Source organism: Daphnia pulex, chromosome 1, assembly GCF_021134715.1.
Source record: "Daphnia pulex isolate KAP4 chromosome 1, ASM2113471v1".
NCBI classification, from domain to species: domain Eukaryota; kingdom Metazoa; phylum Arthropoda; class Branchiopoda; order Diplostraca; family Daphniidae; genus Daphnia; species Daphnia pulex.
Window position 1 is genome coordinate 7,925,092 of NC_060017.1, and position 26,284 is coordinate 7,951,375.

General features: G+C 38.5%; 11 protein-coding genes across 14 annotated transcripts; 4 read left to right on the plus strand and 7 right to left on the minus strand.

Annotated features, from left to right (window-relative positions):
• The first annotated feature begins 3,067 nt into the window (after positions 1-3,067).
• LOC124190911 (zygotic DNA replication licensing factor mcm6-B-like) lies at positions 3,068-6,156 on the plus strand. Its single transcript, XM_046583823.1, has 9 exons — positions 3,068-3,263; positions 3,337-3,480; positions 3,547-3,811; positions 3,870-4,018; positions 4,076-4,331; positions 4,393-4,689; positions 4,755-5,736; positions 5,806-5,936; positions 5,999-6,156. Exons 1-9 carry the CDS (start codon positions 3,172-3,174, stop codon positions 6,104-6,106), a joined length of 2,424 nt encoding a protein of 807 aa, XP_046439779.1. The 5' UTR covers positions 3,068-3,171; the 3' UTR covers positions 6,107-6,156.
• LOC124190986 (urea transporter 2-like) lies at positions 6,127-8,844 on the minus strand. The gene is made up of 9 exons (XM_046583932.1): positions 8,731-8,844; positions 8,525-8,668; positions 8,341-8,460; positions 8,085-8,215; positions 7,954-7,983; positions 7,654-7,879; positions 7,418-7,565; positions 7,175-7,359; positions 6,127-7,032 (listed from the first exon to the last, which is right to left on the minus strand). Exons 1-9 carry the CDS (start codon positions 8,767-8,769, stop codon positions 6,853-6,855), a joined length of 1,203 nt encoding a protein of 400 aa, XP_046439888.1. The 5' UTR covers positions 8,770-8,844; the 3' UTR covers positions 6,127-6,852.
• A 1,230-nt stretch (positions 8,845-10,074) lies between these two features.
• On the plus strand, positions 10,075-11,901 carry LOC124192918 (protoheme IX farnesyltransferase, mitochondrial-like). 2 transcript variants are annotated; one of them, XM_046586499.1, is made up of 6 exons: positions 10,075-10,318; positions 10,374-10,832; positions 10,898-10,978; positions 11,035-11,210; positions 11,274-11,453; positions 11,518-11,901. In XM_046586499.1, exons 2-6 carry the CDS (start codon positions 10,405-10,407, stop codon positions 11,826-11,828), a joined length of 1,176 nt encoding a protein of 391 aa, XP_046442455.1. In that variant the 5' UTR covers positions 10,075-10,318; positions 10,374-10,404; the 3' UTR covers positions 11,829-11,901. The 2 variants fall into 2 exon arrangements, with proteins under 2 accessions (XP_046442455.1, XP_046442460.1); XM_046586504.1 differs by having other exon boundaries at positions 10,377-10,832.
• Positions 11,874-12,571, minus strand: LOC124192965 (protein chibby homolog 1-like). Its single transcript, XM_046586573.1, has 2 exons — positions 12,164-12,571; positions 11,874-12,107 (listed from the first exon to the last, which is right to left on the minus strand). Exons 1-2 carry the CDS (start codon positions 12,569-12,571, stop codon positions 11,994-11,996), a joined length of 522 nt encoding a protein of 173 aa, XP_046442529.1. The 3' UTR covers positions 11,874-11,993.
• A 16-nt stretch (positions 12,572-12,587) lies between these two features.
• Positions 12,588-13,440, plus strand: LOC124192970 (thioredoxin, mitochondrial-like). Its single transcript, XM_046586586.1, has 3 exons — positions 12,588-12,994; positions 13,071-13,194; positions 13,272-13,440. Exons 1-3 carry the CDS (start codon positions 12,822-12,824, stop codon positions 13,386-13,388), a joined length of 414 nt encoding a protein of 137 aa, XP_046442542.1. The 5' UTR covers positions 12,588-12,821; the 3' UTR covers positions 13,389-13,440.
• On the minus strand, positions 13,430-14,445 carry LOC124192931 (TM2 domain-containing protein 3-like). The gene is made up of 4 exons (XM_046586517.1): positions 14,068-14,445; positions 13,786-14,001; positions 13,651-13,725; positions 13,430-13,594 (listed from the first exon to the last, which is right to left on the minus strand). Exons 1-4 carry the CDS (start codon positions 14,443-14,445, stop codon positions 13,481-13,483), a joined length of 783 nt encoding a protein of 260 aa, XP_046442473.1. The 3' UTR covers positions 13,430-13,480.
• On the minus strand, positions 14,410-17,285 carry LOC124192887 (sorting nexin-29-like). The gene is made up of 8 exons (XM_046586432.1): positions 16,766-17,285; positions 16,632-16,708; positions 16,323-16,568; positions 15,743-16,265; positions 15,532-15,685; positions 15,206-15,466; positions 14,860-15,137; positions 14,410-14,681 (listed from the first exon to the last, which is right to left on the minus strand). Exons 1-8 carry the CDS (start codon positions 16,996-16,998, stop codon positions 14,645-14,647), a joined length of 1,809 nt encoding a protein of 602 aa, XP_046442388.1. The 5' UTR covers positions 16,999-17,285; the 3' UTR covers positions 14,410-14,644.
• Positions 17,286-17,414: 129 nt separating this feature from the next.
• On the plus strand, positions 17,415-18,662 carry LOC124192936 (60S ribosomal protein L10). Of its 3 annotated transcripts, none has more exons than XM_046586539.1 (6): positions 17,415-17,530; positions 17,679-17,709; positions 17,770-17,968; positions 18,031-18,137; positions 18,195-18,357; positions 18,414-18,662. In XM_046586539.1, the coding sequence occupies exons 2-6, from the start codon at positions 17,687-17,689 to the stop codon at positions 18,579-18,581; spliced, it is 660 nt and encodes a 219-aa protein (XP_046442495.1). In that variant the 5' UTR covers positions 17,415-17,530; positions 17,679-17,686; the 3' UTR covers positions 18,582-18,662. The 3 variants fall into 3 exon arrangements, with proteins under 3 accessions (XP_046442495.1, XP_046442486.1, XP_046442501.1); XM_046586530.1 differs by having other exon boundaries at positions 17,481-17,579; XM_046586545.1 differs by having other exon boundaries at positions 17,504-17,571.
• On the minus strand, positions 18,658-21,983 carry LOC124192874 (golgin subfamily A member 2-like). Its single transcript, XM_046586404.1, has 11 exons — positions 21,803-21,983; positions 20,933-21,718; positions 20,679-20,873; positions 20,377-20,598; positions 20,159-20,305; positions 19,997-20,095; positions 19,832-19,938; positions 19,694-19,766; positions 19,485-19,635; positions 19,250-19,420; positions 18,658-19,185 (listed from the first exon to the last, which is right to left on the minus strand). Exons 1-11 carry the CDS (start codon positions 21,845-21,847, stop codon positions 18,743-18,745), a joined length of 2,439 nt encoding a protein of 812 aa, XP_046442360.1. The 5' UTR covers positions 21,848-21,983; the 3' UTR covers positions 18,658-18,742.
• An 18-nt stretch (positions 21,984-22,001) lies between these two features.
• LOC124192912 (cyanophycinase-like) lies at positions 22,002-23,837 on the minus strand. The gene is made up of 6 exons (XM_046586484.1): positions 23,497-23,837; positions 23,090-23,425; positions 22,824-23,011; positions 22,653-22,761; positions 22,434-22,566; positions 22,002-22,367 (listed from the first exon to the last, which is right to left on the minus strand). The coding sequence occupies exons 1-6, from the start codon at positions 23,623-23,625 to the stop codon at positions 22,063-22,065; spliced, it is 1,200 nt and encodes a 399-aa protein (XP_046442440.1). The 5' UTR covers positions 23,626-23,837; the 3' UTR covers positions 22,002-22,062.
• A 384-nt stretch (positions 23,838-24,221) lies between these two features.
• On the minus strand, positions 24,222-26,053 carry LOC124192905 (cyanophycinase-like). The gene is made up of 6 exons (XM_046586473.1): positions 25,706-26,053; positions 25,301-25,636; positions 25,025-25,212; positions 24,854-24,962; positions 24,656-24,788; positions 24,222-24,582 (listed from the first exon to the last, which is right to left on the minus strand). Exons 1-6 carry the CDS (start codon positions 25,832-25,834, stop codon positions 24,278-24,280), a joined length of 1,200 nt encoding a protein of 399 aa, XP_046442429.1. The 5' UTR covers positions 25,835-26,053; the 3' UTR covers positions 24,222-24,277.
• Between the last annotated feature and the right edge of the window lie 231 nt (positions 26,054-26,284).

A 26,284-nucleotide genomic window follows, 5' to 3' on the forward strand; every position in this document is an offset into this window, starting at 1 on the left:
TTAAAAAGATCAATTTATCAAGGTAGCTACATTTCAAGGTCCAATTCCTGAGGGTGATTTTCTTAATTTTGAGTTTTCTCAATTACGAAGGCATCAGCAAAAGGCTTATAATATGTTCGTCACATCATCAATCCATATCACTTAAAAATGATATCGTAAATAAGGATGGCATGTGAAAAGAAGAAAAATGAATCATCTTCTACATTGAAAATTGCCGAACCGCAATGTCGTTCCGTTCCGGTCGCGGATGCGTTGCCACAACGCAGCCATAAGCAGCGTGCAAGCAGCCCTGTGGATAAAATTGTTCCTCCTTTGTTCGTCATTTTTTTTTCCCCTACTGCTTTATCTGGATGGCTGTGCTTGGTCGGAACGACTTGTATACACCAATGAACCGTTTACTTTCCTCGGGAAAACCCTAACAATAGTCAGCCAGCCCAAGGCAATGCTGATGATCGCCATGGCCAGCAGCGTTTGAAGTGAACGACAAATTGCATGCACAAGTTTCTCACCTTTGTTATTCTTCAAACGTGATGGCGCATTTGACCACAAGTACCAGTAATAACTGCTTTAATCCTGATGTGTATTGCAACGTCATGGTCAAACTCTGCTAAATAAGAACAAGTTTAAATACCATCAATGCCACACAGTTTTCACAAAAGAGAGAGATTGCAAAGCAAAACAGTGCATTAATGGCAATCAGATTCAATTCACTTTTATTTTTAGTTTAGCAAATCGATAAGAGAAGCTTTTACACCGCAAACATCTTATACTGTTTCGTGAATCTTTTTCGGTACTTTTCTCACGGTCCGCCAACTCGTCCGCCAAACGGCGACTTTAACGACCGTCTCCCTTTCGTCACCAGCAGCGCTAGTGCCGCTTAATAATGCAGTCTGATGAGATAATAACTTGAGTTTATGTTTGGTTTATTAAACAATTAATTTGGAAACGAGTAGAAATTCGAGTCAAGTACATCTCATTTAATCTACCTCGTTACTTTCAACAATTTTGTATCCGTCCTTCATGTATAACCTAAATTGCGTTGCACTAGTTAATATTTAAACTGACTCAAATTAGTCCTTCAAAACCACATTAGAGGACAGCTAAAATAATTCCCCCTTTTTGAATACGACTCCGGTTTTTCTGCTCTAAACTGGTTTAAAGAACGTTGGTGGTCTTTACACCACCGAAAACTGGTTTAAACATCCGGGTGTTAATTTTGGATATCAATTTGGTTAGTGACATTCATGAATTTATTCACAATCGTCGGACGGAATAACAAAAATATACTTTTGATTTTAGAAAAAGAGATAAGGCGACCGAAATCAGTCGCCTTGTCGTTGGGTGTTGTGTAAAACGTTACGAAAGAAAACAATAACAAATTTTATTTTTATTTTTATTTATTGAAATTTAAACCTGTAATGCGACAGTACATACAGATGGCGATGAATTTTAGTTTCTGAAATGTGTCTTGATTTAAACTGGCGGTTTGTAAGGCCGGACACAATCTATGGCGAATACCAACGGTAAGAAAGGCGGAATGCCTGGACCTTGAGGATGTTCGATGCCAAATTCCAATTTGCTGCTGCTGGGAGAGATGAATGTCGTGTCAAGGATCGGATCGCCCGGGAAATATTCGGCCATAGAATTGAGCGATGGCAAAGACACGAATGGAACGGAACGAATCCAATTATCCGACTGCAGCTCATCCGAATTATTAAGCGAAAAGATCCAGTTCGCACGCATCGGCTTTCCGTTGACATAATGTTTGAAAACCATTGAACGGCCGTTTAACTTCCGTGTTCCATAGTTGAGCATGAGAGCTCTTCGAGCGTCATCTGGTTGGCGGAAAGTGATCTTGGCTTTTCCGTTTAAGAATCCCTTGTCATCAAGACACATACCAACAGACTGAACCGGACCAACCCACTCTTCAAAGTAGTCCAATATTTGTTTCCCGGTGGTCGAGTATTGCAAGTTCGAAACAAACAAATATTCCTCGCGTACGCTGATGTCAGACTGCGGGGATTCGTGGCATAGTGGGATAGAATCCTGTGTTACTTCCGGTTCTTGTGACTGGTGGAATTGGCCATTATTCTGAAAATCTTGGTAGATGACGTAATCAGTTAAAGGTGTGTACGAACGATTCTCCAGTGAAGTTGGCTTGGAAGTTGGCAACAGGGTTGAATAAACTGGGCCAGGGATTACGATTTGATCCTTATACACACGTTTCTGGTTCACGAAGAGTTTGATATTCATTCGACGACCGCCCAACTTTGTTCCGTCGTAGAAGAGGGCTTTCCGGGCATGATCTGGCTGGTGGAAATATATTGCGGCTTTGCACATATAGTGGCCATCTGCGTTATGGTGCTTTGTAAGACAATCGACCGGTCCGACGTATTTTTCGAAAAAGTTGACAATTTCTTGCTCGGAAGTCTCACGAGCCAAATTGGTGATCCACACCATTTCGACATCTTTCACTGCTTCAATCGATTCCTGAAGAACAATTTCCTTTTGGTTTGTCATTTTCAAATCGTCGTATGTTTGACTTTTTGAGAAAACACTCTAAACTGAGCATGGTCATTGTAAGTCATGGTGTGAACTTATATGGGCACCGGGATCCGGAAAAACATCTGCAACTACCTGGCGAGATTTATTTTCTGATTTATAAATTGAACGCATTAGTTAACGAAAATGATTTCCGTCTATTTACAATTTTGAAGTTATTACCCATATTATTCATTCAAATGAAATACAAATTTTCCCTTAAATAAGAATAATAAACCAAATATAATGATCGAAAATTGATAATCAGTCAGAGGATCAGTAAACAATCCGCCAGGTAATTATTATTAGGTATGTCGGTATCCACTAATTTGGCCTGCAGGCCTGGCAAGAGACAAATATACACAATAAAAAAATTTGGTTAGTTCAATACATTTTTCTGTAAACATTTTATTATTTTTAAAACATTTTTAAAAAGTCGAAAACTCGGAAAATCACATTTGAATTTCAGATTTTCTTTGTTTTTTTTCTTTGTGCCTGACAACGTCGCAATCTTTCTCATTGCCATTTTCGCGCCAGAATTTCGTTGTCTGCTCATTCTGCGTGTTTGTTCTTGCACGAAAAGTGGTGATCAAAGTTTTATCCCTATTTTTCCTTTGATTATCTTAAACTATGGATGTTGCAGGTGCTCAACAAGTACAAAATAAACTCAAGGATGATGTTGCTCAAAGGTGTCAAAAATTGTTCTTGGATTTCCTTGAAGGGTAAGTGTACAAAGCTGTTCATGAATGATTGATACATGCTTAGCTGGGTGATGCAAAAACTTTCTTTCTCTAGTTTTGAAGTTGATGGTGAAGTAAAGTACTTGGAAAAGGCTAAAGAACTTGTAAAACCAGAAAGAAATACACTTCAAGTCAGCTTTCAGGATGTCGAGAAATATAACAGCAATTTGGCTGTCACAATCGTGGCTGAATATTACCGGTATTGTTCCTTACTATGACATTTCTGAACAACTTGAACATTAATTGATGTCTTTTATACATTTAGTGTTTACCCTTTCATTTGCCAAGCTGTTTATTCCTATGTGAGAGATAAGGCTGATTTCAATGTGGAGAAAGAACTGTACATCAGCTTTGTTGATGTCAGCTCAAAATACAAGGTCAGAGACTTGAAGACAGCTAGCATTGGCTCGCTCTTTCAGATATCTGGCCAAGTTATTCGTACCCATCCAGTTCATCCAGAATTGGTCAGCGCTACCTTTGTTTGCCTAGATTGTCAAACAGTCATTAAGGATGTAGAACAACAGTTCAAGGTAAGGTAGAAACACATTTATTTTTATTCAAATTTTTTTTAATGATTTTATTTTGCAGTACACACAACCTTCTATTTGCCGCAACCCTGTCTGCTTCAACAGAAGTCGATTCATGCTAAATGTTAACAAGTCCCGGTTCGTTGATTTTCAAAAAGTTCGAATTCAGGAAACGCAAGCAGAACTCCCTCGAGGATGTATTCCACGCAGGTAACTTCAAAGTGTTGAATTACTCATGACTAGTAAAGTGTACGCCAATCTGTTTAGTGTTGAGGTTATTCTACGAGCTGAAGCAGTGGAAACAGCGCAAGCTGGTGATAAGTGCGATTTCACTGGAACTCTTATCGTTGTCCCTGATGTCGGTTCTATCTCTGTACCTGGTGCTCGAGCGGAAAGTGGATCACGGAAAACTGGTGAAGGTCCGGAAACTGAAGGTGTCCGCGGACTGAAAAATTTGGGTGTCAGGGACCTAAACTACCGACTGGCTTTCTTAGCTTGCAGTGTTACCCAAAGCAACCCCATGGTAAGTCAAGTTTATCGATAAAAATGATATTTAAATGGTAACCCTGTTGGTTTATTATTAGTTTGGTGGTAAAGACTTGCATCAAGAGGAAATGACAGCAGTTGATATCAAAAATCAAATGTCAGAGCAAGATTGGAACCGTATCTACAATATGACACAGGACGTTAATTTGTACGACAATTTGATCAAAAGTCTGTTTGCCACCATTTACGGAAACGACGAAATCAAGCGAGGTATTCTACTAATGCTCTTTGGCGGTGTTCCCAAAAAAACCGTTGAGCATACTACGTTGCGTGGAGACACCAACGTCTGCATAGTTGGCGATCCCAGTACAGCAAAGTCGCAGTTTTTAAAGCAGGTAATTTCGGCAACAGTTTTCTTCCTCCTTACTTTTATTGTTATTATAATTTCTTTTACATCCAGGTCGCCGAATTTACCCCTCGTGCAGTTTACACTTCTGGTAAAGCATCCAGTGCAGCTGGTTTAACAGCTGCTGTGGTACGAGATGAAGAATCGTATGAATTCGTTATCGAAGCGGGAGCACTCATGTTAGCAGATAATGGTGTCTGTTGCATTGACGAGTTTGACAAGATGGATCCTCGCGATCAAGTTGCTATCCACGAAGCCATGGAACAGCAGACCATCTCCATCACCAAGGCCGGAGTCAAAGCAACACTTAACGCTCGAGCTTCAATCTTGGCTGCAGCCAATCCCATTGGAGGACGATACGACCGAACAAAATCCCTGAAACAGAACGTGATGATGACCGCGCCCATTATGTCTCGTTTTGATCTCTTTTTCATCTTAGTTGATGAGTGTAATGAAGTCGTCGACTATTCCATCGCCCGTAGCATCGTCGATCTTCACAGGAGAAACGTTGAATCGATTGAACGAGTGTACCAGACTGAGGATATCCGACGCTACATAACATTCGCCCGTAAATTCCAACCGAAGCTCAGTAAAGAAGCGGCTGACTATCTGGTTAACGCCTACCGCCAACTTCGTCAACGTGATGGTGGTTCAACCTCGTCAGCCTCAAGGATTACTGTTCGCCAATTGGAAAGCTTGATTCGTTTGTCAGAGGCGATGGCTCGCATGTATTGTCTGAGTCTGGTCACAAAAGACCATGTTAAAGAAGCTTATAGGCTCCTGAACAAATCCATCATCCGCGTTGAAGAGCCCGATATTGATTTGGAAGATGCTGAACAGCCAGATCTGTCGGTAGAGGAAGAAGAAACGAATGGCGTTCCTTCCAGTGAAGATGTTGACAAGCAAAAGGGAGCTAGTGGTGAGTCGGTTGATCCCACCGTGCAGAAGAAAAAGATATCCATCACCTTCGAGAGCTACAAAGCTATTTCAAACTTGCTCGTTATGTATTTACGACGCCAAGAGGCCTTGGATGAAAGTAAGCTCGCCATCTAAAACGCTTGTAACAAGATTATTTATTTAATAACAAATTCTTTTCTCGTTACAGCCGAAAGCTCGCGTAAAAGTGCGCTCATCAATTGGTATTTAAACGAAATTGCTGATGAGATTGAAACGGAACAAGAACTAACCGAGAGAAAACTTTTGGTTGAACGTGTCGTCAGTCGCCTTATATATCAGGTAATATTTATATTTTAATAATTACAAATAATTGGAATTAATAATTTCGTTTTTCTTTTCAGGACCAAGTTATCATTCCATTAAGTCGAACTGGATTAGCTGGTAAGGAAGAAGTAGCTGAAGATGAGGATCCTCTCCTTGTTGTGCACCCCAATTTTGTTCTTGAATAAGTACTCGCTCCTTTTCTTACTTTTCTTGCGCATACATGATATTTACTTAATCTCAGTGGTCATCCATCATTTACAAACTTAAAAGAAACAACAGATTTAAAGTTATAAATGGGGGATTTGTCAAAAAAATCTCTCAAATAGTTGTCATAATGCATCAATCATTAGTTGTTGGGTTCTTGCCACCAATTAAGTTATTACGATGTTTCTGACGAAAAATTTTGCTTGCGTTGAATTCTCAGATGCTCGGACTTTCTGTATCTTGACCAAAGCATATTTCGAATTTCATAAACATTGAAAAGTACCTGGGTAGAACAAACTTGGGTTGTATGATGGGAAAGAAGGATAAGGAAAACACTTCTAATATAGAATTTCTAGTATCGAACGTTGTTTAGGTGTGAAACTAGTATTAAAAACTTTTGAAATAAAGTCTGAAGTGGGTTATTTTCACTAATTCAATTTAAACGTAATTTTTCTGGTTAATTGACATCGCATCTGACATTTTTTTTTAATGGGAAGCTCAATTTCCTTAACTCGTCATGTGATAGTCATGTTTTTTGCTTTTTGTTATTCAACTTTTGACGGTAATTAGTATTCCGCTGTAGACGGCCAATCCTATTATCACTTAAATTGCGGGGCCGCTTGTGTTTTATCAATTACTCGAAAGTAGATTTCGACCAATTAATTTTATATCCTTGTTTATTTTTACGATGGTGCGTGTCGAGACTTTAAACTCAACTCTGGAATGTTTAAACATCACATGCTTCGATTTGAATAGCAGAAGCAGATCTTGTGAATCGCCTGCGTTGGTATTCAGGTGGCCTACCATCTGGAGCTTTGACTAATCTTTCACGTCCAGTCCCACTGCTCACAGCTAGAAACATCGAACTCGTAACGACAAAAGGAATTGTCAAAATCGGCAATCCAGCCTAAATATTATGACATTACATTATTATTATTAAGATTTTTATACTTAGGCTTATCATCAGACTCATGTGATTAATTTGCCCTTTGAAATTCCGACAAGACTAACACATAATGACTCAAACTTTGCAGTAGTTTTCCACGTACCGTTGCCAGAACAAGACCGAACGCGCGTTGAGCGGCTGCGGTGAAGACTACGGCCATGGCTGCGTTGAAAGCCGAGAGCATTGTCGGGACGTAAAATGTAACCGCAATAGCTCCTGCAGTCAGTGCAGAATTATAACCCCAGAGACCGGAATAGATTGCCGCGTAGTTTTCAGTAAGTCCAAGAGCTGAGTGATTCCCGAATTAATCAATTAACTAATTTAGGTAGGAGTCTATGCAACTTACCACAAACTGAAGCTAATAGAGAACCGCTGAAGAGAGCAATCGAAAGCATTGGCGAAAAAATTGTTATTCCAATGTACATGATGATTGAACAGACGACACTTTCGGCCGCGTAAACTTGGCCCATTGAAAGTAAGCTACCACGTAATACCTTTTGCATAAAAATTAATTCAGTGGGTTAGCGTGAGCTAAGCTTTATAATCTTAAATTATACTTTGAAATTCTTGTCGCTATCTTACCATTATCCAATCTAGCGAAACTGTCGAGTTTACTGGTAGTGTTTCATTAATAGAAGCAGCCAACTCGAGAGTTGTAGCATTATCTGCAGTAGCAAATGTTGCTAGATGCGTCAGACTCGAAGGCAAACATATAAACATAAGTAGATCAATGAGATTGAAGGGAACCGTCATCGGTGGGAGTGATACGCCTTTGCACAAATTGGCCATTCCAGATGTGACCAACGTACTACAAAACACACGACGCAAATAAAAAATAATTACTCCATTTTCATCATTCCAATAAGGAAGAATTAAACTGACCTCATAACTCCACCGAATCCTATTAAACACCTATGTTTGTTGCAATAACATTGCAATATTTAGCAATCAAGTTCTTCGTTGTTAAGCGAAAGAGATTTTTTAAATTTGATTTGTTTGTTTGTTATTTTTACCAAGAAAGGTAAGTAGGTCCATGAGTTGCTGCAACGATGGGTGGGCAAATGCTGGCCGTCACTGTTCCCACTAAAACACCGTTGTAGGTAACCAATCCATTACTGATTGAACTCCAAGGTTGGTTAAACACCTAAGTAAAAGTGATTCCACATCTTAGTTACTAATTAATTGAAGTTCGTATTTTTTCATGCTCTTATTTGCAATGGATATGTTTAGGCTAATAAGAAAGCGGAAGTAAGAGAATTCCAAGCTTACCGAGGCCGTGACCGTAGCTAAGGTAGCGGCTAAAAGTCCAGCAGCGCAGACCCAAATATCAGCCACCGCCAAGCCGATGATGACAAAAATTCCACTTATGGTATTGTTGGCGAAGACTACCTGTTGAAGAAATCACAAGAATAAGACGGTCCATAAGATCCTGAAAGAGGAATGGGAACTGGACCTGAGAGAAACCTCGGAGGATGCCATCAAGAAGTTTTATCACCAGCCACAAGGATCGATCGGATTTTTTTTCTAAAAAGTGGTGGACAAGGCGGCATTCACCAAGAATTTCAAAAAGCGGATTCGCTTTCTTAGTTCCGTCAACCTGTAGTAATTGGAATTACGTAAAAAATTCAGTGTTATTAAAAAATATCGGGAAGTATTTACTGCGGGAAAGCTGTTTGTCCGTCGCACTTTACTGCCCATGTTGAATAGACGAATGCCATAACCCAGTCGCCCTTTTTATAATTTACCAAGACCGCGCGACAGGGGCAAATGAGGGTCGTGCCCTTGTTCAATCTTTTGCTTTACGTAATCGTGTTGTAGAATACGTGATTTCTATACTGAAGATGATGTCACTTACTTTTATGCCTTGTCACGTATTTATTACATAGTTCAAACTTCGCATGAACTAATATTAACCTTAAACTTATTTTAGCCACAACATTCATGTTTCAACCATTTAGAACGTTGTCACAGTGAGACAACTCGGAACCAAAAACAGGACACCAATCGAGTAACCAACAGTATTATTCAAAATCCTCCTCGAAGGTATGAGCTCTTTTATAAATGCTTTTGCTATCTAGTAGAAATGCATATTATATCAAGTATATCTTTGTGGTCGGTCGGAAACGCGATAGGTCCCCCGTATCGTACGTCATGTTTGCTGGATGTGTGCGGAATCAGGATCATATAGCTCATTAGTTCTATCAAATGATCAAAGAGATTGCGAAATGTTTGCTTCTCCTTGTCAAAGGACCTTCTATATTTTGCGTGTTTTCTCATTCGAATCGTTTCGATTAGGAAGAAAACACATTTTTTTTATGAATTCGCGTCATAATAATAAATGTATATATTTATGAATCTAGTTATTAAGCTGTTATTGTCAAACCGGCTATAGCTACGTGATTAGCCTGTTGGCCGGTTCTCTCAATTTAAAATCTCACGTGAATCTGTTGAAGTATTCAGTTTAAAATGTCCCAATTAAAGTCATTTTGCAATCAAATTGAAAAATGTAAAAAAATCGATTTGAATTCAAACCAAACGGAACCGAACTCCAATCTCCAATGATCTCCAATAAAAGCCGATTCGAGAGGAACCCTAAACTGAAACCTTCAATTTTTTCAAAAGTAAAACTTTAAATTGATTTAAGAAATAAAATGGAAGGAGAGTAGGAGACCTACTGACTTGACTGACCTTAGCTTTAAAAGTAAAAACAATTAAATTGGATGCTATCAGCGGCTTCAGCGCTTTCGAAAATCGGATTTCGGTGTAGGCCTACACGCAGAGTCGCAGACGCAGTTTGCAGTTCATACTCACGTAGCAACAGAGCCATAGAGTAATTTTAGAGTATAGAGAGAGTACATACATTTATATAGCTCTGACGCAATCAGATTCAGATCCTGGAACATTTATCAAACCCCGGAACGCCGGAAGCCCGGAACACAGGACAGGACAGAACACAACGCAATATAAGAATGAAACTTGAAATAAGGCAACGGTGTATTCACTAAAGTTGTCTGCTGTGTCTCGTGAAAAATCTTAACGATGGTCGATGGTGCAATTTTGCACGTAACGAACGAATGAATGCCGGTCGAATTACTGGAAAGCTTTTAAAATTACCTTTGTGCAAAAACAAATGTAGAAATCTTTGCTTGGTCACGAGATTTGAGAACAAAGTGTCAAACTACACCTAGTAGAGTTTATTGAAGAAAGTTTATGTCACGGAAAATTGATTCATTCGATTTTGATCCAGGTATTATTTACAATTCGTTTAAATATATTTAAAATTAATATTTTTCTGTTGATAGCAGAAGTAGCTGCTAGCTGTTAGGTTTTAGAATGATTCGAGCCAGTTCATTATTAGTTACTGGTTGCCGAAGTACTTGGCTTCTGCAGAAATCAGTGGTTCACCGCCATGTAATGAGAGCAGCAGCATCAAAAAATCTTGAAGTTGTTACAATTGAAGATGTAACAAAGAAACCCCCATTAGTTGTGAGGACAGTTTTGCAAAGCAACCCAGCGCTTGGAACAAACCAAGATGTAGTGCATAGTGTTGCACAAGTTTCTGGGAAATCTCCCAGTGATCCTGCATTATTGACACCATCCAAACTGACAAATCATTATAGTTCTCTGGCCAAGTTTCGATTAACTGGACTTGTTGTGTGCTCCGCCGTGACTGGATATGCTATGGCGCCAATGCCAACTGACTTAACTACCTTGGGTCTTTGCCTTCTTGGTACGGCTTTGACTTCTGCTTCTGCAAACACGTAGGCTATTTACCATCTCATATATTTTATGTTGAATCATTTCTATAACTCTATGAACTGTGCAGGATCAATCAGTTTTTCGAGGTACCCTTCGATTCACAAATGGCAAGAACCAGCAATCGAGTATTGGTTCGTGGACTATTGAGGTAAATTTTCTCATCGGTCACGCAACAATATTATTATCTAAATGCTTTTTATTCAGCCCTTTGCACGCTGTGTCTTTTGCGGCTGTGAGTGGAACGACTGGTTTAATCATCTTGAATTATGGAGTCAACGGAGTGTGCGCGTCTTTGGGTGCTCTGACTTTGGCGTTGTACACATTGGTTTACACGCCAATGAAGCGATCTAGTATAGCTAATACGTGGGTCGGATCCATAGGTATGGCACGCTTTTCTTATCAATAGTTCATAAAATAAAATTTTTATAACGTTTTACAAATAGTTGGTGCCCTTCCTCCCCTGATGGGTTACGCTGGTTGCACTGGTTATCTAGACGCTGGCGCATTGGTATTGGGTGGAGTTTTATATGCCTGGCAATTTCCTCATTTCAATGCTTTATCGTGGAACCTTAGATCCGACTATTCCCGTGCTGGGTATAGAATGATGGCCGTCACAAATCCAGGTAGATGTAGTAACATGATAACGTTTATTGTCTCAGCTATAACCACCACCTTCAATTACTGTAGATCTCTGCCGGAGAACAACGTTACGACATACCGCTGCTTTGATAGGAATTTGTACGACCGCACCTGTTATTGGATTAACAACTTGGACGTTTGCTCTGGACTCTTTACCTATAAACATGTATTTTTTGTATTTAGCTTGGCGTTTTTATCGCCATTCGGATAGCTCTAGTTCTCGGAAACTTTTCCGAATGTCTTTGGCGCATTTGCCTATAATTATGATCCTTATGCTCGTTCACAAGAAGAGCGAGGACAGTGAAGACTGGCTGCTGAAAACAGTTCGTGGTCTCTATCCTTCTCTTACCCAAAGTTGATGCTCCTTGCAAATAGAACTTTTAAATAAAAGTGGACTAGTCGGACCAGTGTAAATACAGTATATTCAAGGAATGAATGATTATAAATTCCACAAATTAAAATGTTTGATTTTTAGGGTTTCACACAAAATTATATTTGCTTCAGTTTCCAGAGCTGAAAGTGTATTAAAATAACTTTCGTCCTCTAAAGGAACTCTTCTTCGAACTCTTGGTTTCGGTGGTGGTTTCATCAGGTACGTCCAGTGAGTTTAAATGAGCTTCTAAGGCTGTTTCTGTCAGCTAAATAATGATATAAATTAGTCATAGAAATTGTTTAAATCTAATGCAGAACTCACCATAGTCAACAGCAAATCTGCTTGAATTTTTAGATAATTGTTTTCTCCTTCAAGTTTCTGAAGTAAAGTGCTTGATTTTGCTTTGGCATTGGGAGCGGTGCTGATTGAAACCCACTTGGCGTTTTCAGAATTAAATTCAAACTGTTGGTTTTCTCCAAGATCCAGTTTCACCTTGTCTATTTGAATGCTAAATTCTCTCTCCAGTTGTAGCGCATCCATGTTCCGTCTGAGATTTGAAACAGTGGACGTTTTTCTTGCAGGGCATTTTTTTGGTTGAAATTTACTACGAAAAAGAGGCATTATTTGTAATCTGATACAACTATGAAAATCTTGTGTTTGAAACTTGGTTACCACGACGACCGCGCGTAATCGAAGGTTTCCAAAACAGGTGAAGTTGCGTAACCCCATTTCGTACGTACGTGCCACACTCCGTAGTCCGTACGATTCCCCCTACATTTCGATATCGTGTCCCAACGTTTTTCGTAATTGTAACTTCTACTCGGCTTATTTTTTTAGCTGAACTCTATTCGTTGCAAACTAGACATCTGATCAATGAGATAATCTAATTTACTCATTTTCTTTTTTTTGTTTGAAAAGGGGCAACGTTGTTTGCTTTCATACAACAAAAATTTATAACGTCATTCAATAGTTATTGAGAATGCAGCGTATAATTAAATTCAATCTAATCAGCCAAACTAGTTTTGTTGCTCGGCGGCCCATTTCTATCGGTCGAACAGCTAGCTTCCAATCATTCAATGTTCAGGATCAAGAAGATTTCCAGAAAAGAGTTTTAAATGCCTCCACGCCAGTCCTGGTTGACTTTCACGCCAAGTATGTCGCATTAACTTTTTGTTTTACATGTTTTTATTTACTTGTTGCATCATAAGTGTTCTTATTATCATACCAGATGGTGTGGACCATGCAAAACTTTAGGGCCAAGACTGGAGGCACTGGCTGCAGAAAAATTAGATAAGTTTCATCTTGCCAAAGTTGACATTGATAATGTCCCCGAGCTTGCAGAAGAATATAATGTATGTTTGCCCGATTACATAATTATAATTAAATCTATCCCAATCTTTAATAAAGACATTGTGAATTATTGTTTCAGGTCACTGCTGTACCATCAGTCATTGCTATCAAGGGAGGAAAAGTTGAAGGATCATTTGTTGGAGTTTTAGACGATGACAAGCTCAGAGCATTCGTCAACAAATTGATTGGAGAATGATCTATGTTAACAATTGTATGATGTAGGGGGGAATTACACAGTTTCATGATAATTTTTTATTTCTCAGTACACAAGTTATATATTCTTCTATTCTACAAAAACACAGATCCATCAGCTGGTTTGAGGTAACCAACAGCTACTAATATCACATCAATCAAAGTCCATACTCCAGCTCCTCCAAAACTAAACAACTTGCCAATCCCTTCCTAAAAATTTAGAAAAATTAGCTGTTGAATGCAACTTCTTGTTTAAAGGAATTCACCTGCCAGTGACCAAGGTAGAACCTATCAGCTCCAAAACCACCTAAGGTAATGCTCAACAGTAGAGTTGTAGTCCACTAGCAAACAGAAAAATTTAAAAAAATATGATACATTTAGTATTAATTAACATTTATTACCTTGTATCCAGATGTCCAATTGCATCTAATATTTTTGAAAAATGTCCTCTGTCCTAAACACAAGACATGTGGTTTTGCAGTGCAGTTGGATCTGTAGTTTTGAACTGGGTTAGCTGGTGTGTTACAGTAGCTGCCTGTTGCATTGCAGGAATGATCTTCTGGAGAAGTCTGGTAACAATATTGACATCTCATAGTTTTCTCAAATACTTTAGGACCCTGTTGATTTAAAAAAACTTACTTAAATCTAAAAATATAGTTAAAATTTGCTTTAGTAATGCATACATCACATTTTGGAATAGCTTGGCAACTGACATTTACCAAGTTACCATAGATACATGTAAAATTGAACTTGCAGATTATGCAATCAGCAGGTAATGAATGGCACTCCCTATCAATTGGGCATATTGAATTGGAAATATGCCATGGTATTACTCTTTCGTTCAAAATTTCAATCGTTTGCTCATGAAGGAAATTATTTGCTAGTCCCACGTCCGTAACGTTATCTTCTTTCGGTATTGTTTCACATGATTCCTGTAGGCAAGCTTCTTCTGTCTGATTATTCGTACTCGAATTATTGAACTCATCCGTCGTTTTTGTAGGAATAGAACACAATAGTAAACATAATAACAGTAGTTGTAGTTTACTGACATTTTTTGACATTTTTCCACTGTACACAATGCTTTTTTTGACGCAGTGGCGCCAATATTATATAATTCAAATCAAGTCCTTACTTCGTGTCATCCGTCAAAATAACTCTTTTAGAACAAATAGCATTTAACTTAAATAATCTCATGCAACTGAATTTTTGTATGGTCATAAGATGAAGCTGACTTGTGGAATGAATTTCTTGATAGCGTATTCACGTGGTACTTTGAGGGGCTGAATTCGGTTGCTCACTGCATAGAAAAGAGGGTTGTATAGAAATGGATAAAAAAACAAGTCTTATTCCGAATCAAGATTAGATTCTTAGTGAATCATCAAGCATTTAAATTAAACTTATTTAAACTACATTTCATTCTTGATTCGGAGCAAGACTCTTCTGCGAGAAGCTTTAGTAGTAGGGTAAACATTTACCTGAAAAATGAAAAAAGACTAACAAAAGTAGCTTGATTGAGAGTAGTGATACACGTCTCATGTCTCATCCAAAGATTAAGAAATTGACGAAGAAATTCTTGGAGTTTCTTTCGTCGATCTTCCACCGTTTTTTCTTCGCGATAACCGAATTTTTTTTTCGGCGGAAAATGAATTTCGGCGGTGAAAGGGTATCGTTTACTCATTTCTTTGCGGAATTTATACATTTGTGAGTATCTCTTGAAAATAGTCCACTCAGTATCACCCATCCGAATGTAAACCTGAATTTCAATCGGCGACTGAAATATAACCAAAATTCTAGATTGGGAATGAGAAAAATTTGAAAAACCTGATAAACGTGATGCGAATCAACTGTTCCTTGAACTAGAAAAGTAGATGGGATCCAAACATGAATCCAGGGGCTTTCAGCTGATGAAGCCAAATTACACAAGTGACTATTATCGTCATTATTCATAGCATAATCAGAAGGCAAAGGGCCGCGCAAATGCACCAATTCAGTTCTTAAGCGGTCGGCAAATCGTTCAGCTGCTTTCAAACTACACTGAAGGTGAGAGTTGAATTCCATCAATTCACCATGCATTTCAGCAACCTGAAAACCAGAAATTTATTTCATTTTAACTTCAAACTATGAATCAAGTTGTGTTCAGTATTTGCCTGAATCAGTTTTTCTTCAAAATGGCCAGCTTCTTGGTGGTAATCTGGAGGAGGAGAGGTGGACGTTGGTGTAGGAGCATTATTAGCTGAATTCTTCAACATCTGAACAGCCCCCATGTAGTGCTTTAGTTGTTCTTTGAGAATGGAATTTTCCCTAAAAAGAAAATTTCATTTTTCTTTCACCATAAAATATGAAAATTTAACCTATTACCTCGCATATTCACCATTTTGTTGCTCGGCTACCTTTAATCGATCTTGAAGATCCTGCTTCTCAAGCTGAACGCCATGAAGTTGTAACTGAAGGGATGATTTTACTTCTTCCAACTGGGTTTTCTTATCAGTGAGATCTAGGAGCATTTGTCTCATTTCAGATAGGTTCATGTTGGAGCGCTTCGTTTCCGCCAATTGTGCATCCTGCGAGTCGACGGATTTGATGCTCGGGCTACTTCCGGTGTGTTGGAATATTAAGGATGGTGTACTGCCACTTTGTGGAATCGTGATTGCTGCACTATTGAAAGCTTTTGCGGGCTTTTCATCTTCTTCATCATCACTCTCGAAATCAACAACCCGAACTTTGGATTTTTTTTTTCGTTTTGTTTGCTCTTGTTCTGCAACTGGCATCTTAACTGCTTGGGGTTCTGGGCGAAGACTTTGTATCATCAATTTCTTAGATTCATCAACTTGGTCCAGCTCTTTGCGATCAACTACAAGAGCAAATATCACAGAACGCAAATCTACAATAAAATATTTTAGTCTTATTGAATCAGAGGCTGAATAAAGCACCTTAAAACCTTTTGCTGAAGTAAGTAAACACTCTCTTGATGAGGTATCATTCATCAGAGATGAGGATTCATAATAGTTAAAAAGGAGATTCTCATCTGAGAAAAGCATCCGCAAATAACGATCAAGTGAATGCTCATTGATAGCTGAACGCAGCCATGCTCTTCCTCTTCCATAGTCTGTGCTTACATTCTGAATGTTATAATATCTTTCTTGTTCATGTCTTGTCAGATGGTTTCGCACAAAGTGCCAAAAAACTAGGTAATAGCAAGAATTTGTTAATATAAATCAACCAGTATGTTTATATTCATACCTCATACCTGGTATCTGTTGGTCTGCCTGCCCCACTGGATTCATTACCATGCTTATTCCATTGGAAACTAATTCGGTAACATGTCTGTTTAAATACACAACATACTAATTACTGTGAGGGCACGTCAAATTACTAGAATACCTTAAGCTGAAACTGTTGACATTGAGGTTTATGCTCTTCAAGTTGACTCCATTCTTTATTTTCAAACCATCTTGAAGTATAAGTTCGAAGCCATTGATAACTTTCATTACTGACGGTTCAGCTTCTGTAGCTAACAAAGTTCTTCCTCCAAATTTCTTTTCACAAATTTGGACATTATCCCGAATGACTTTAATAAGTTCATCGCGGTATCGAATGTTTCCACTTTCCCACATTGTAAGGCTTTTTCAATAATTTTTAGGGGGAGGGTTTGTTTACAAAATGAAACACTAGGTCACGGGCACAAATGTCTTCGTAAACCGAGAGCGGACAGTTGTTGCTGGCCGTAGTTTTAATTTATCATTTTTCTTTCGATTTTTCCCTTCGATAAAAAAAAGGTAAATCAATATTTTGTGTTTAACGGTATGAAATGTTTTTATTAGTTGAGACAAATTCATGAGAAATGAAATTGCCTACGTAAAAAAAATAACGTAAACATGGCGATGGTGTCATGGTAATTACAGCGGTAACAGATGGTAAATAAATAGAATTCTTAATCCTTTGAAATTTTATTTATTAATTGCATAGCTATAAATATTTAATTTTCTATGTGTTCATCAGAACCAAAAATTTAGCCTAAACAGAATGGATGTTTGTTGTTAAGTATGAATTTATGATCGAATTGGCATAATTTGCTGGTAACATTAGAACTGGCATTGTTGCATCTCCATTTCTCTCGACTCTCTTTCTTGTTAAACGAAGTCTGAGGTAAGTTTCTTTGCTTGTTCATCTGTTCTCATCGACGAAACGTAATTTCGTAGGTTCTTGTTTATTTGTTTCTTGTGTTCGTTGTCAAAGCCAAGTAGTGCTCATTTTTTTTCGAATTTCAATTCATAGCTTGCATTTTTTTTTACAGGAATCAAGATGGGTCGTCGTCCGGCTCGTTGGTGAGTAGAATCATGACTGGCTATTTGGTATGGCTTTTAACATGTTGGTTTATTTCTTAGCTACCGGTATTGCAAAAACAAGCCATACCCCAAGTCTCGTTTCTGTCGAGGTGTCCCAGATGCCAAGATCAGGATTTTCGATTTGGGCAGGAAGAAGGCTAGCGTAGAAGACTTCCCCCTCTGCGTTCACTTGGTTTCCGATGAGTACGAGCAGCTGTCTTCCGAAGCGTTGGAAGCTGGTCGTATTTGCGCTAACAAGGCAAGTACCTAGTAACATGTAGTATCTAAGACAGTGAGCTAATATTATTATATGCATTGCAGTATTTGGTGAAGCACTGTGGTAAGGATGCATTCCACATCAGAATGCGAGTTCACCCTTTCCATGTCATCCGCATCAATAAAATGTTAAGTTGTGCTGGAGCTGATAGGTACTATCTATTGATTTATTGGTGTTTCGTGTGCTACAAGTGTTTTCTTAATTTTAGGCTCCAAACAGGAATGAGAGGTGCCTTTGGCAAACCCCAAGGTACTGTTGCACGTGTGAACATTGGACAGCCCATCATGAGCATTCGCTCTTCTGACAAGTACAAGGCCGCTGTCATCGAATCCCTTCGTCGCGCCAAGTTCAAGTTCCCTGGTCGCCAAAAGGTATTTTCTTTGTGCATGAATTTGAGATTGCAGTCACTTATTTCTTTTGTATATAGATTTATGTTTCCAAGAAATGGGGATTCACCAAGTTTGAACGTGGAGTCTATGAGACCATGAAAGAGAATGCCCAGCTTGAACCTGATGGCGCAAACGTCAAGTATCGCCCAGATCACGGTCCTCTTACTGCTTGGTATAGATGGCGTACGATTTTCAGCCAACAGTAATTTGGTTGTCCAATCCATCTTTGTTATTCAATTACCATCTTTGAATTTTTTCAAATAAGAATAAACAGAGGTGGAATTCAAGAAATGTTCTTATGATGTATTTAATGGAATAGTTAGATATTCATATAGCAGTTGCAAAGGCACAATGGGAATGGAAATTTTTAAATATTGATAATTCTTCCTGAATACATAGGCCAACAAGGGTGGAAATTTTCGTCAGTCTTGCGGCTTAACTGCTCCAAAGGGAAAGTATCCGGTTGTGTAGCAATTTCGGTTGTCGATAAACTGCAATCTGTAATTTCCAGTAAAACGTCAACAATCCTGGAAGCAACATGATCCAGCGAATTTTCCACTTGATTTTCTACATCCGGGTCGTTGGTACCAACGATGGTTAATCCATCTTCACAATTGGCTATAGGTTCAGATTCAGACTCGGGCTGTAGTTGAAGCCACTGAGGAAACTTTTTCAACTGCGGAGCCAAGTAAGGTAAGAGAAGTGTCAATTTCGTTATCCGTTCCTTTAGTTTCTGACGTTCAGCCGTCAACTGCTCAGCTCGTCTACTCAGCAGTCCGCGCTGCACTTGATACAGACTGACATATTCACCTGTAAATCATGTTGAAAATGGTCAAGTCCTTAAAAACTAAAGGTTACAACAACTGTTACTCACCAATAGTTTCTGTTTCACTCTGCAGCTGTAGAACCAAGTGATCTAGTTTCTTTTTTTCTTCTGTCAAATCAGATACAGTAGCCATTGAACGTTTGAGTTGCTGTTCGATTTGTTCGTAATGAAAAAGAAGTTTTTGGTGTACTTCATTAGGCACCCAGTCAGATTCTCCTTCTACAATTGCAGTTTTGAGTTTTTAAAAGTATATAGGCTTCAGTTAGGTACAAAAGTGTCATACCGCTTTCGGATGAGGAATGTGAATGGTCTTCGTTAACGTCTTCGTGATCATGGCGGTGTTTCCGGCTACCTCGAACTGGAGCTTGATTCAAATTCCAGATTACTCGTTTTTTTAGTTCGGCATTTTGATGCGAAAGCGCCTGAATTCTTTCCTGTATCAAAACGGTATAAATCAAAAGTACCACAGCGGAATGTAATCAAATTACATACATGAGCTTCTTCTAACTCCTGCTTCCAATAGATTGTCGCGTTTCTTTGACCGGCCAAGTCTTCCACCTGTTGCCTGGAATAATTTCGTTTTTAATATCCAATTTACGCTTTCTGTTCAACTTAATTTTAAATTGTTACCTTAATTGAGTAACCTCTGGATCTAAAATCTGCAATTTTTCATTCATCTCTTTATTCTGACGAATCATCATCTGCGATTCTTCAGTAAGTATTAGTTTGTCGTTACTCTGCAACAAATTAACATCAATATCTAAATTTAATGACAATCACGAAAGCGAATTTTACCAGCTGAATGAAAGCTTTTTCAAGTTCTTCGAGTTGCATTTTCAACTGGCGATTCTGTGAAATAGCGCGAGAGGCTGCGGACTTATCACTTTGCATAGCCTTAAATTTTTCAGTGGCATAAACAAATTATTGAATAAAGATAAAGCATTTTTAGTATAATACTTGCAGAAGTTTCTCTCTTTCACATTGATCTTGATTAGCCGTTGCAATGGTCAATTCACTTTGAATGCGATCAATGCGGATTTCAAGTTCTTGAATTCGCGATTCCTTTTCTAGTGCCAGTTTAACTAGTTCTTCGTTATTGAACTCCTTTGAAAATGCAGTGAAAAAATTGTTAGATACTATTCAAATTAAAAATCGATAGAAATAAAAATTTCAACCATTTCAGTTATCTTTGTTTTCAACATGGCGATTTCCGATTCAGATTGTGGTGCGAGATGCGACTCGGCAGGCGTAATCATTTCATGGGGAGGATGAGATGAAGACGCAGTTTCTTGATTGTTCTTAAGAACAGCAATTACTGCTTCTAATTCGGCCAACTCATCTTTTTTGGACTCCAGAGTAGCTTCTATATTTCTTTTTTCTAAGGCCAGCGACTCTGCCTAAAAATGTTATTCAATATATAGTATTTAAAAAGTACCCACAAGTAATTCAAATAATAAGTTTTTCTTGATAAAAGTACCTGTGAACTAATCGTGCGTATCTGTCCGTTAAGTCGAAGAATATACTGTTGATACTGTTGGGCTAGTACGTCTTTCTCTATCCCAAGCGTTTTTATCTGTTCTCGTAGATCACCGATTTCTTCTTGGAGTTTTCCGTTTTCCTTTTGCATTTTTTCAAGGGTTTGATCAACAGTTGGTGGACCCGCGTTTTTCAACTATGTCATACAAAAATTAATCATTGTAAGGTTTTTTTTAATTTACAGAAATGATTTACCTGCTGCATATTGACATTGAGTAATTCTACTTGAAGATTGAGTTCCTTGATAATGGAATCTCTTTGATTGATTTCAGCTGCTTGATTGTTGTGATGCATTTGAAATTGTTTGAGTTCTTCACTAACCTCACTGTAAAGCTGATTTTTCAGACACAGTTCTTGGCTAATTGATTCAAGTTGATTTGTTAATGCAACTAAGTTTGACTCCATCTTTCCAGTTTCCTCTGTAGTAGAAGCTTGTAGTTGCAAAAATGAGGATTTAGTAGCATCAAGCTCCTTTTTCTGAAACATATTTTCTTCTTCCAGTTTTTTCACTGCCTCTTCACTTTGGGAAAAACTTACTGCCAGTTCATTTTTTTCTTCTATTAAAATAGAAACAGTATTTTTTAATTCTTCTTCTCGTATAATTTGGGCTGAGACGACTTGTAGTTTTTCTTTTGATTTCTCTTTCTCTTCTGTGAGTAAGTTTCTCTCCTCATCCAATTGAAGTTGCAATTCTCCAATAAAATCTTTTGAATACTTGAGAGATGAAGAGATGTCATTCTTTTCTCTTGTCAAGGTTTCAATTATCTGCAGCAATTCAGATTCCCTATTTTTATCAAAACTATTGGGCTCTTTGCATAGGATTTCGGAATCAATCTTTAGCTCTTCACGTTCTGTGTTAAGATTATTGGGAACCGGAATTACAGATGCGGATTGATCAATTTCACTCTGATGAGGTAACTGCAGTTGGCCCCCATTTGTAGTAGCTCCTTTGGATCCACCTTTCTGTTGAAACTGCTTCAACTAAAATTTAAATGAAATCGTTTAGGATTTTAGTGCAGAGGAAGTATTTTTATCAAAGAAATAAGAAATATAGTATGTGACTACTTTTTTCTTTGCTGCGGCTAATTTTTCTGCCTTGTTGGCATCCATGTTGTCGGTATCGTAAAGTAAACACGAAACTGTACGGACGAACGTCGAAGTGTTGTCAAAACAATTCCCGGTCTGGTCTATAATTTTACCCCTAGATGGCTCATTCTAAAATATAAATGACACTTGTTTTGTCCCGGTAAATTCAGTTGCAGTGTTTCGCTTGAAAATACAAGTGTAGGTGTACTGAAGATGGCTAATTTTGCAAAAGCTATAAGCTAAACATTTTCACGAATTCCAACTTTAAGATTTTGGTGAGACACAGCAATAATCTCGGGATTACTTGGAGGTATCCCACCATATCCAGAACCAGTTACACGATCAAAGGTAATTTCAAATTTGGGATTTTTTTCATAAGAATAATGGGTAACAACGTCGTCCAGTTTATTGTTAAAGAATTGTGCAGCTGCAGATGCCCAGACACGATCCCTTTGTGAGGATAAGATGTCATTTGAGACTTCTGCATTATTGTAGTACTCGTTATTCTTCAGGTTGGTTTTCCAACTTGCAATTGTGATGTTTCCTATCATTGAATGAATGGAATTAAGCAATTGATTAGAGTTGCTGCATAATTGGTTTAAATTTATACCAGTAGTAAGATCAATTGTGTCATCCTGAGTAAGATAGTGGACAGATACTCCTTCAAAATTAGTGGTCTCCGAAGGAATAACAACAGTGTTGGTGACATCAGCTATAAATACTCCCCCACGTGTACCAATAACCTGTAACAAACAAGATCATACTGTATGTCCATAAAAGTTAATATTAGAATGTAATTTGATTGCTAAGAGTTCTAGATTTTCGATACTTTTCCCACTGGCCGTGTATACAGATCCAAAACTAGGAGAGCCATGTCTTCATCTAGTCCAAAACCTCGAGTAGTTCCTATATCGCGATCTCGTGAATCTTGCAATACCCTGCGTTAAAATAGGGTATGAATTTGTGATGATCAAAAACGTGCTTTGAAATAAAACCAAACCGTATAAGACGAGCTTCTCGACCGCGTTCACTGAAATGTGTGTCGGGAAGCCAACCAGCTAGAAACCCCAATCCACCATACTCATCGTAAGATAATTCGTCTGGGCGAAGCGGATTGTATCCGCCACTAAAAGCACCATAGGTTAATCCATCGTAACTTGAACCCCCCGTAATCATTACCGTATCGCTCTAAATCGTACAAACGTACTGTATCTGAAATATTCATAATTTTAAAATGGTCGCACAAAATGTTCACCAATTTTTTACCAGACAAGCGGCTCCGGCGCTCGTTCCTCCTACAGTTGCACCTGCTTTTAGCATATCTTTCACAGCAGTAAGAACGAGAGTATCTCTGCCTCTAGGACGAAGGGCTTTCAAAACCCTCGATTGATCACCACCACCGAAGAAAAATCCAGTTTGTTGTCTTGTTAGTTCGGCTACAGATGGGTCGTTGGCGTTATTACTTGATTCAGTAACTGGAATGTACGTTGCGTTTGCCGCCCCGTATATGTTGACAAAAATATCAATATAATAGGCTGCCGAGTCTTCAGGATCTGCGGATGCCGTAGTAAAGACACCGATTCTGGCCACACCTCTTCCTCCCTTTTACATAAAATTTCCGTAAAGTTTATTAAACATTTTAAATGGTCACTTGAATGAAATTGTGTGTATACCGCAAGCTCGACCACTTTGCCCCAAATTGCTTCATTTCCGTCGTTTAAGTTTCCACCGACCAATACTAAACTTTGAGAAGCAGCAAAGTCAACAACTATTGTGAGAAGGGCGAAAACTAAAAAACCCATCGCAAGTTTTCAAAATTTCTATCTTTTAAAGAAACGTGCGTATAGTACTGATCGTTCGATTCGTCAATTCAAGCTCTGCGTAATAGAAATTTCCGTTCGATGTTTTATACGCAGTTCACTGCTACTTTGAGAAATGGTGATAAAAGATGTCAACTATAGTTTAGACCCAAGTTTTTGAAAAATTGCTTAACCGTTTGTCTAGGCAACGATTCCTTATTCAAAGGTCGAATCAGACTGGAGTAAACATCCACCTCATGTTTACCCAAACGCAGTTAGATATAGATAATAGCAGTGTTAAAACGCAATCCGGGTGTCATGGTGAGTTGAAAGTGAAATAATTATCACACAAAACTCGTCACGTTAGGTAAACGAAGAGTCGAACTGAAAAGGAGCTTAATCGTCTATTTACCTGAATTGTGGTATCTTTTGACCTTTGTATATAGTTAAATAAGTACTGTATATAAATAGATAAAATTACAAAATAATGATGTTCGGTTGTATCATCTTTCCTTTAGTTACTTATATAATAGTCCAACATCCATTAAGTAGAGTCTACAAAACTTAAACCTTAAAGAATAGAAATTGTGCTATTCGAGTTCTGCACTAAGTATATCAGTATATTTATGATGCCACATTCAAAGAGCGGTTATAGCTATACAGTTTCTCGAATACCAACTTGAAGATTTTCGTGGGACACTAGATAGGTTGTAGGATCGGTAGGAAGATGCCCACCATATCCAGCAGCCGTACGACGATCGAATGTGACTTCAAATGACGGATTTTTTTGAGAAGTAGTATGCGTAACCACGTCATCTAATTTGTTATCGAAGAACTGGGCCGCCGTAGATGCCCATTCACGGCTCTTCCTGGCAGACAAAATGTCACTTGAGACGACAGCATTGGTGTACACCTCTTTCCCTTTCAAAGGATTTTTCCAGCTGGCAAATGTGATATTTCCTAAACATTCACCAATTGAAGGAATGAAACAGTTATCTGTCTTATACGATTGGGCTAGAAATGTTAATTTTACCAGATAAAAGATCAATCGAGTCATCCTGCGTGAGGTAATGGACGATGACTCCTTCGTAGTTAGTTGTTGCTGATGGAGTTACAACTATGTTGGTGACATCAGCCACCAACACTCCTCCAGTAATTCCAATAACCTTTTGCCAAACGTTGTTATTAATATTTCAATGTTTAGTTAAACGATGCCATTCATTTTCTATACTTTTCCAACAGGTTGAGTGTACAGATCCGTGACTACGAGTGCCATGTCTTCATCAACTCCAAAACCTCTGGTTGTTCCGATATCGCGGTCCCGGCTATCTTGCAGGACTCTAATAAGGTAAATTGTGAATGATTAGTAATTGAAAACACTAGATTTGTACTACAAACTCACCGAATAAGACGAGCTTCTCGACCACGCTCGCTAAAGTGTGTGTCGGGTAACCAGCCAGCCAAAAATCCCAAACCACCATGTTCGTCGTAACAAAGACTACCCGGATTATCTGGGTTAGGTCCGCCACTGAATGCTCCGTATACCAATCCATCGTAACTTGTACCGTCCGTAATCATAACACTGTTGCTCTGAATCAGTCGAAGCAAATTTAAGTTTAAATTAAATATCTGGTAAAATTTGATTTCAATTTTTTTTTAAAGTTGGCTCAAATGTTACCAGACAAGCGGCTCCAGCACTTGTTCCTCCTACAGTTGCGCCTGCTTTTAACATTTCCGTCACAGCGGCAAGAACGAGCGTCTCTCTGCCAGCAGGTCGTAGGGCATTCAAAATCCTCAATTGATCACCTCCGCCAAAAAAGAATCCAGTTTGCTCTCTAACTATATCGGCCAAAGCAGGATCATCGGCGTTGTTGCTTGTTTCAGTAATAGGAATATACGTCGCGCTGGCCGCCCCGTACACGTTTACAAGCATATCGATATAGTAAACCGCCGATCCTTCAGGATCTGCCGATGCCGTAGTAAAGACACCAAATTTGGCTACACCTTTACCTCCCTTTCAGAAAAAAATTTAATATTAGAGGAAACTAAATTTAATTCTTTTAAAAATAAATCGTATACGTACTGCAAGTTCGACAACTTTATCCCAGATTGGTGCATTTTCGTCCGCTAAGTTGCCACCTATGAATACGACACTTTGTGGGGTGGCAAGACCAACCAAAGTTGCCAGCAAGGCGAATGATAAAAGAACCATCTCAACTTCTCAGTGAAAAGCTATTGGTCTCACAGCTCGATCATTTACTACTCCGTTTCGTACAAAATTTGGTCGACTGTTTTATACTACTTTTGATCAAGGAATGGTGATAAAAAAAAGATTGAAACATTTATTTTTGTAACTGTATGTCAAAAAAGTATTCAACGACTTTGCTCTCGCCAAGGTCCTAGAATACGAAACGTCTGAATACTTTTTTCATTTGTACACGGATCAGACCTGAAGTAAACAAACACTGACTTGTTTACCCACACGCAGTTGGGCAGATAACAGAGTTGCAATGCTATCATGTTTTCGTGAGTTGAAAATGTGAAATAACAACAATATGGTACGGCTAAGGGACGTGTTTACCCAGTGTCACATTCTGGGTTTTGTAGTTATTTACGTCTAAGTTCAGGCGATTAGTAGTAAGGTAGTATATTTTTATTCGTC

Bases quoted from the DNA above. Each gene is read 5' to 3' on its own strand.
- LOC124190911 (XM_046583823.1), top strand. From the start codon at position 3,172: ATGGATGTTGCAGGTGCTCAACAAGTACAAAATAAACTCAAGGATGAT. The intron at 3,812-3,869 runs GTAAGGTAGAAA...TTTATTTTGCAG, and splicing joins ATGTAGAACAACAGTTCAAG to TACACACAACCTTCTATTTG. The intron at 4,690-4,754 runs GTAATTTCGGCA...TTTTACATCCAG, and splicing joins AGTCGCAGTTTTTAAAGCAG to GTCGCCGAATTTACCCCTCG.
- LOC124190986 (XM_046583932.1), bottom strand. From the start codon at position 8,769: ATGGGCAGTAAAGTGCGACGGACAAACAGCTTTCCCGCA. The intron at 8,461-8,524 runs GTCCAGTTCCCA...TTTCTTCAACAG, and splicing joins TCCTCCGAGGTTTCTCTCAG to GTAGTCTTCGCCAACAATAC. The intron at 8,216-8,340 runs GTAAGCTTGGAA...ACTTTTACTTAG, and splicing joins TAGCTACGGTCACGGCCTCG to GTGTTTAACCAACCTTGGAG.
- LOC124192918 (XM_046586499.1), top strand. From the start codon at position 10,405: ATGATTCGAGCCAGTTCATTATTAGTTACTGGTTGCCGAAGTACTTGG. The intron at 10,833-10,897 runs GTAGGCTATTTA...TGAACTGTGCAG, and splicing joins ACTTCTGCTTCTGCAAACAC to GATCAATCAGTTTTTCGAGG. The intron at 10,979-11,034 runs GTAAATTTTCTC...CTTTTTATTCAG, and splicing joins TTGGTTCGTGGACTATTGAG to CCCTTTGCACGCTGTGTCTT.
- LOC124192965 (XM_046586573.1), bottom strand. From the start codon at position 12,571: ATGGGGTTACGCAACTTCACCTGTTTTGGAAACCTTCGATTACGCGCG. The intron at 12,108-12,163 runs GTGAGTTCTGCA...ATCATTATTTAG, and splicing joins CAGATTTGCTGTTGACTATG to CTGACAGAAACAGCCTTAGA.
- LOC124192970 (XM_046586586.1), top strand. From the start codon at position 12,822: ATGCAGCGTATAATTAAATTCAATCTAATCAGCCAAACTAGTTTTGTT. The intron at 12,995-13,070 runs GTATGTCGCATT...TTATCATACCAG, and splicing joins CTGGTTGACTTTCACGCCAA to ATGGTGTGGACCATGCAAAA. The intron at 13,195-13,271 runs GTATGTTTGCCC...TTATTGTTTCAG, and splicing joins AGCTTGCAGAAGAATATAAT to GTCACTGCTGTACCATCAGT.
- LOC124192931 (XM_046586517.1), bottom strand. From the start codon at position 14,445: ATGTCAAAAAATGTCAGTAAACTACAACTACTGTTATTATGTTTACTA. The intron at 14,002-14,067 runs GTATGCATTACT...TTAAATCAACAG, and splicing joins AAGCTATTCCAAAATGTGAT to GGTCCTAAAGTATTTGAGAA. The intron at 13,595-13,650 runs GTGAATTCCTTT...CTAAATTTTTAG, and splicing joins TCTACCTTGGTCACTGGCAG to GAAGGGATTGGCAAGTTGTT.
- LOC124192887 (XM_046586432.1), bottom strand. From the start codon at position 16,998: ATGTGGGAAAGTGGAAACATTCGATACCGCGATGAACTTATTAAAGTC. The intron at 15,686-15,742 runs GTAATAGGTTAA...TTTTCTTTTTAG, and splicing joins CAAAATGGTGAATATGCGAG to GGAAAATTCCATTCTCAAAG. The intron at 14,682-14,859 runs GTAAATGTTTAC...TTTTCTATGCAG, and splicing joins AGTCTTTTTTCATTTTTCAG to TGAGCAACCGAATTCAGCCC.
- LOC124192936 (XM_046586539.1), top strand. From the start codon at position 17,687: ATGGGTCGTCGTCCGGCTCGTTG. The intron at 17,710-17,769 runs GTGAGTAGAATC...TTTATTTCTTAG, and splicing joins GGTCGTCGTCCGGCTCGTTG to CTACCGGTATTGCAAAAACA. The intron at 18,138-18,194 runs GTACTATCTATT...TCTTAATTTTAG, and splicing joins AGTTGTGCTGGAGCTGATAG to GCTCCAAACAGGAATGAGAG.
- LOC124192874 (XM_046586404.1), bottom strand. From the start codon at position 21,847: ATGGATGCCAACAAGGCAGAAAAATTAGCCGCAGCAAAGAAAAAA. The intron at 21,719-21,802 runs GTAGTCACATAC...TTTAAATTTTAG, and splicing joins TAGCCGCAGCAAAGAAAAAA to TTGAAGCAGTTTCAACAGAA. The intron at 19,939-19,996 runs GTAAAATTCGCT...AATTTGTTGCAG, and splicing joins AAAAAGCTTTCATTCAGCTG to AGTAACGACAAACTAATACT.
- LOC124192912 (XM_046586484.1), bottom strand. From the start codon at position 23,625: ATGGGTTTTTTAGTTTTCGCCCTTCTCACAATAGTTGTTGACTTTGCT. The intron at 23,426-23,496 runs GTATACACACAA...TTTATGTAAAAG, and splicing joins GCAAAGTGGTCGAGCTTGCG to GGAGGAAGAGGTGTGGCCAG. The intron at 22,567-22,652 runs GTATCGAAAATC...TGTTTGTTACAG, and splicing joins ATACACGGCCAGTGGGAAAA to GTTATTGGTACACGTGGGGG.
- LOC124192905 (XM_046586473.1), bottom strand. From the start codon at position 25,834: ATGGTTCTTTTATCATTCGCCTTGCTGGCAACTTTGGTTGGTCTTGCC. The intron at 25,213-25,300 runs GTAACATTTGAG...CGACTGATTCAG, and splicing joins GTGCTGGAGCCGCTTGTCTG to AGCAACAGTGTTATGATTAC. The intron at 24,789-24,853 runs GTATAGAAAATG...GTTTGGCAAAAG, and splicing joins ACACTCAACCTGTTGGAAAA to GTTATTGGAATTACTGGAGG.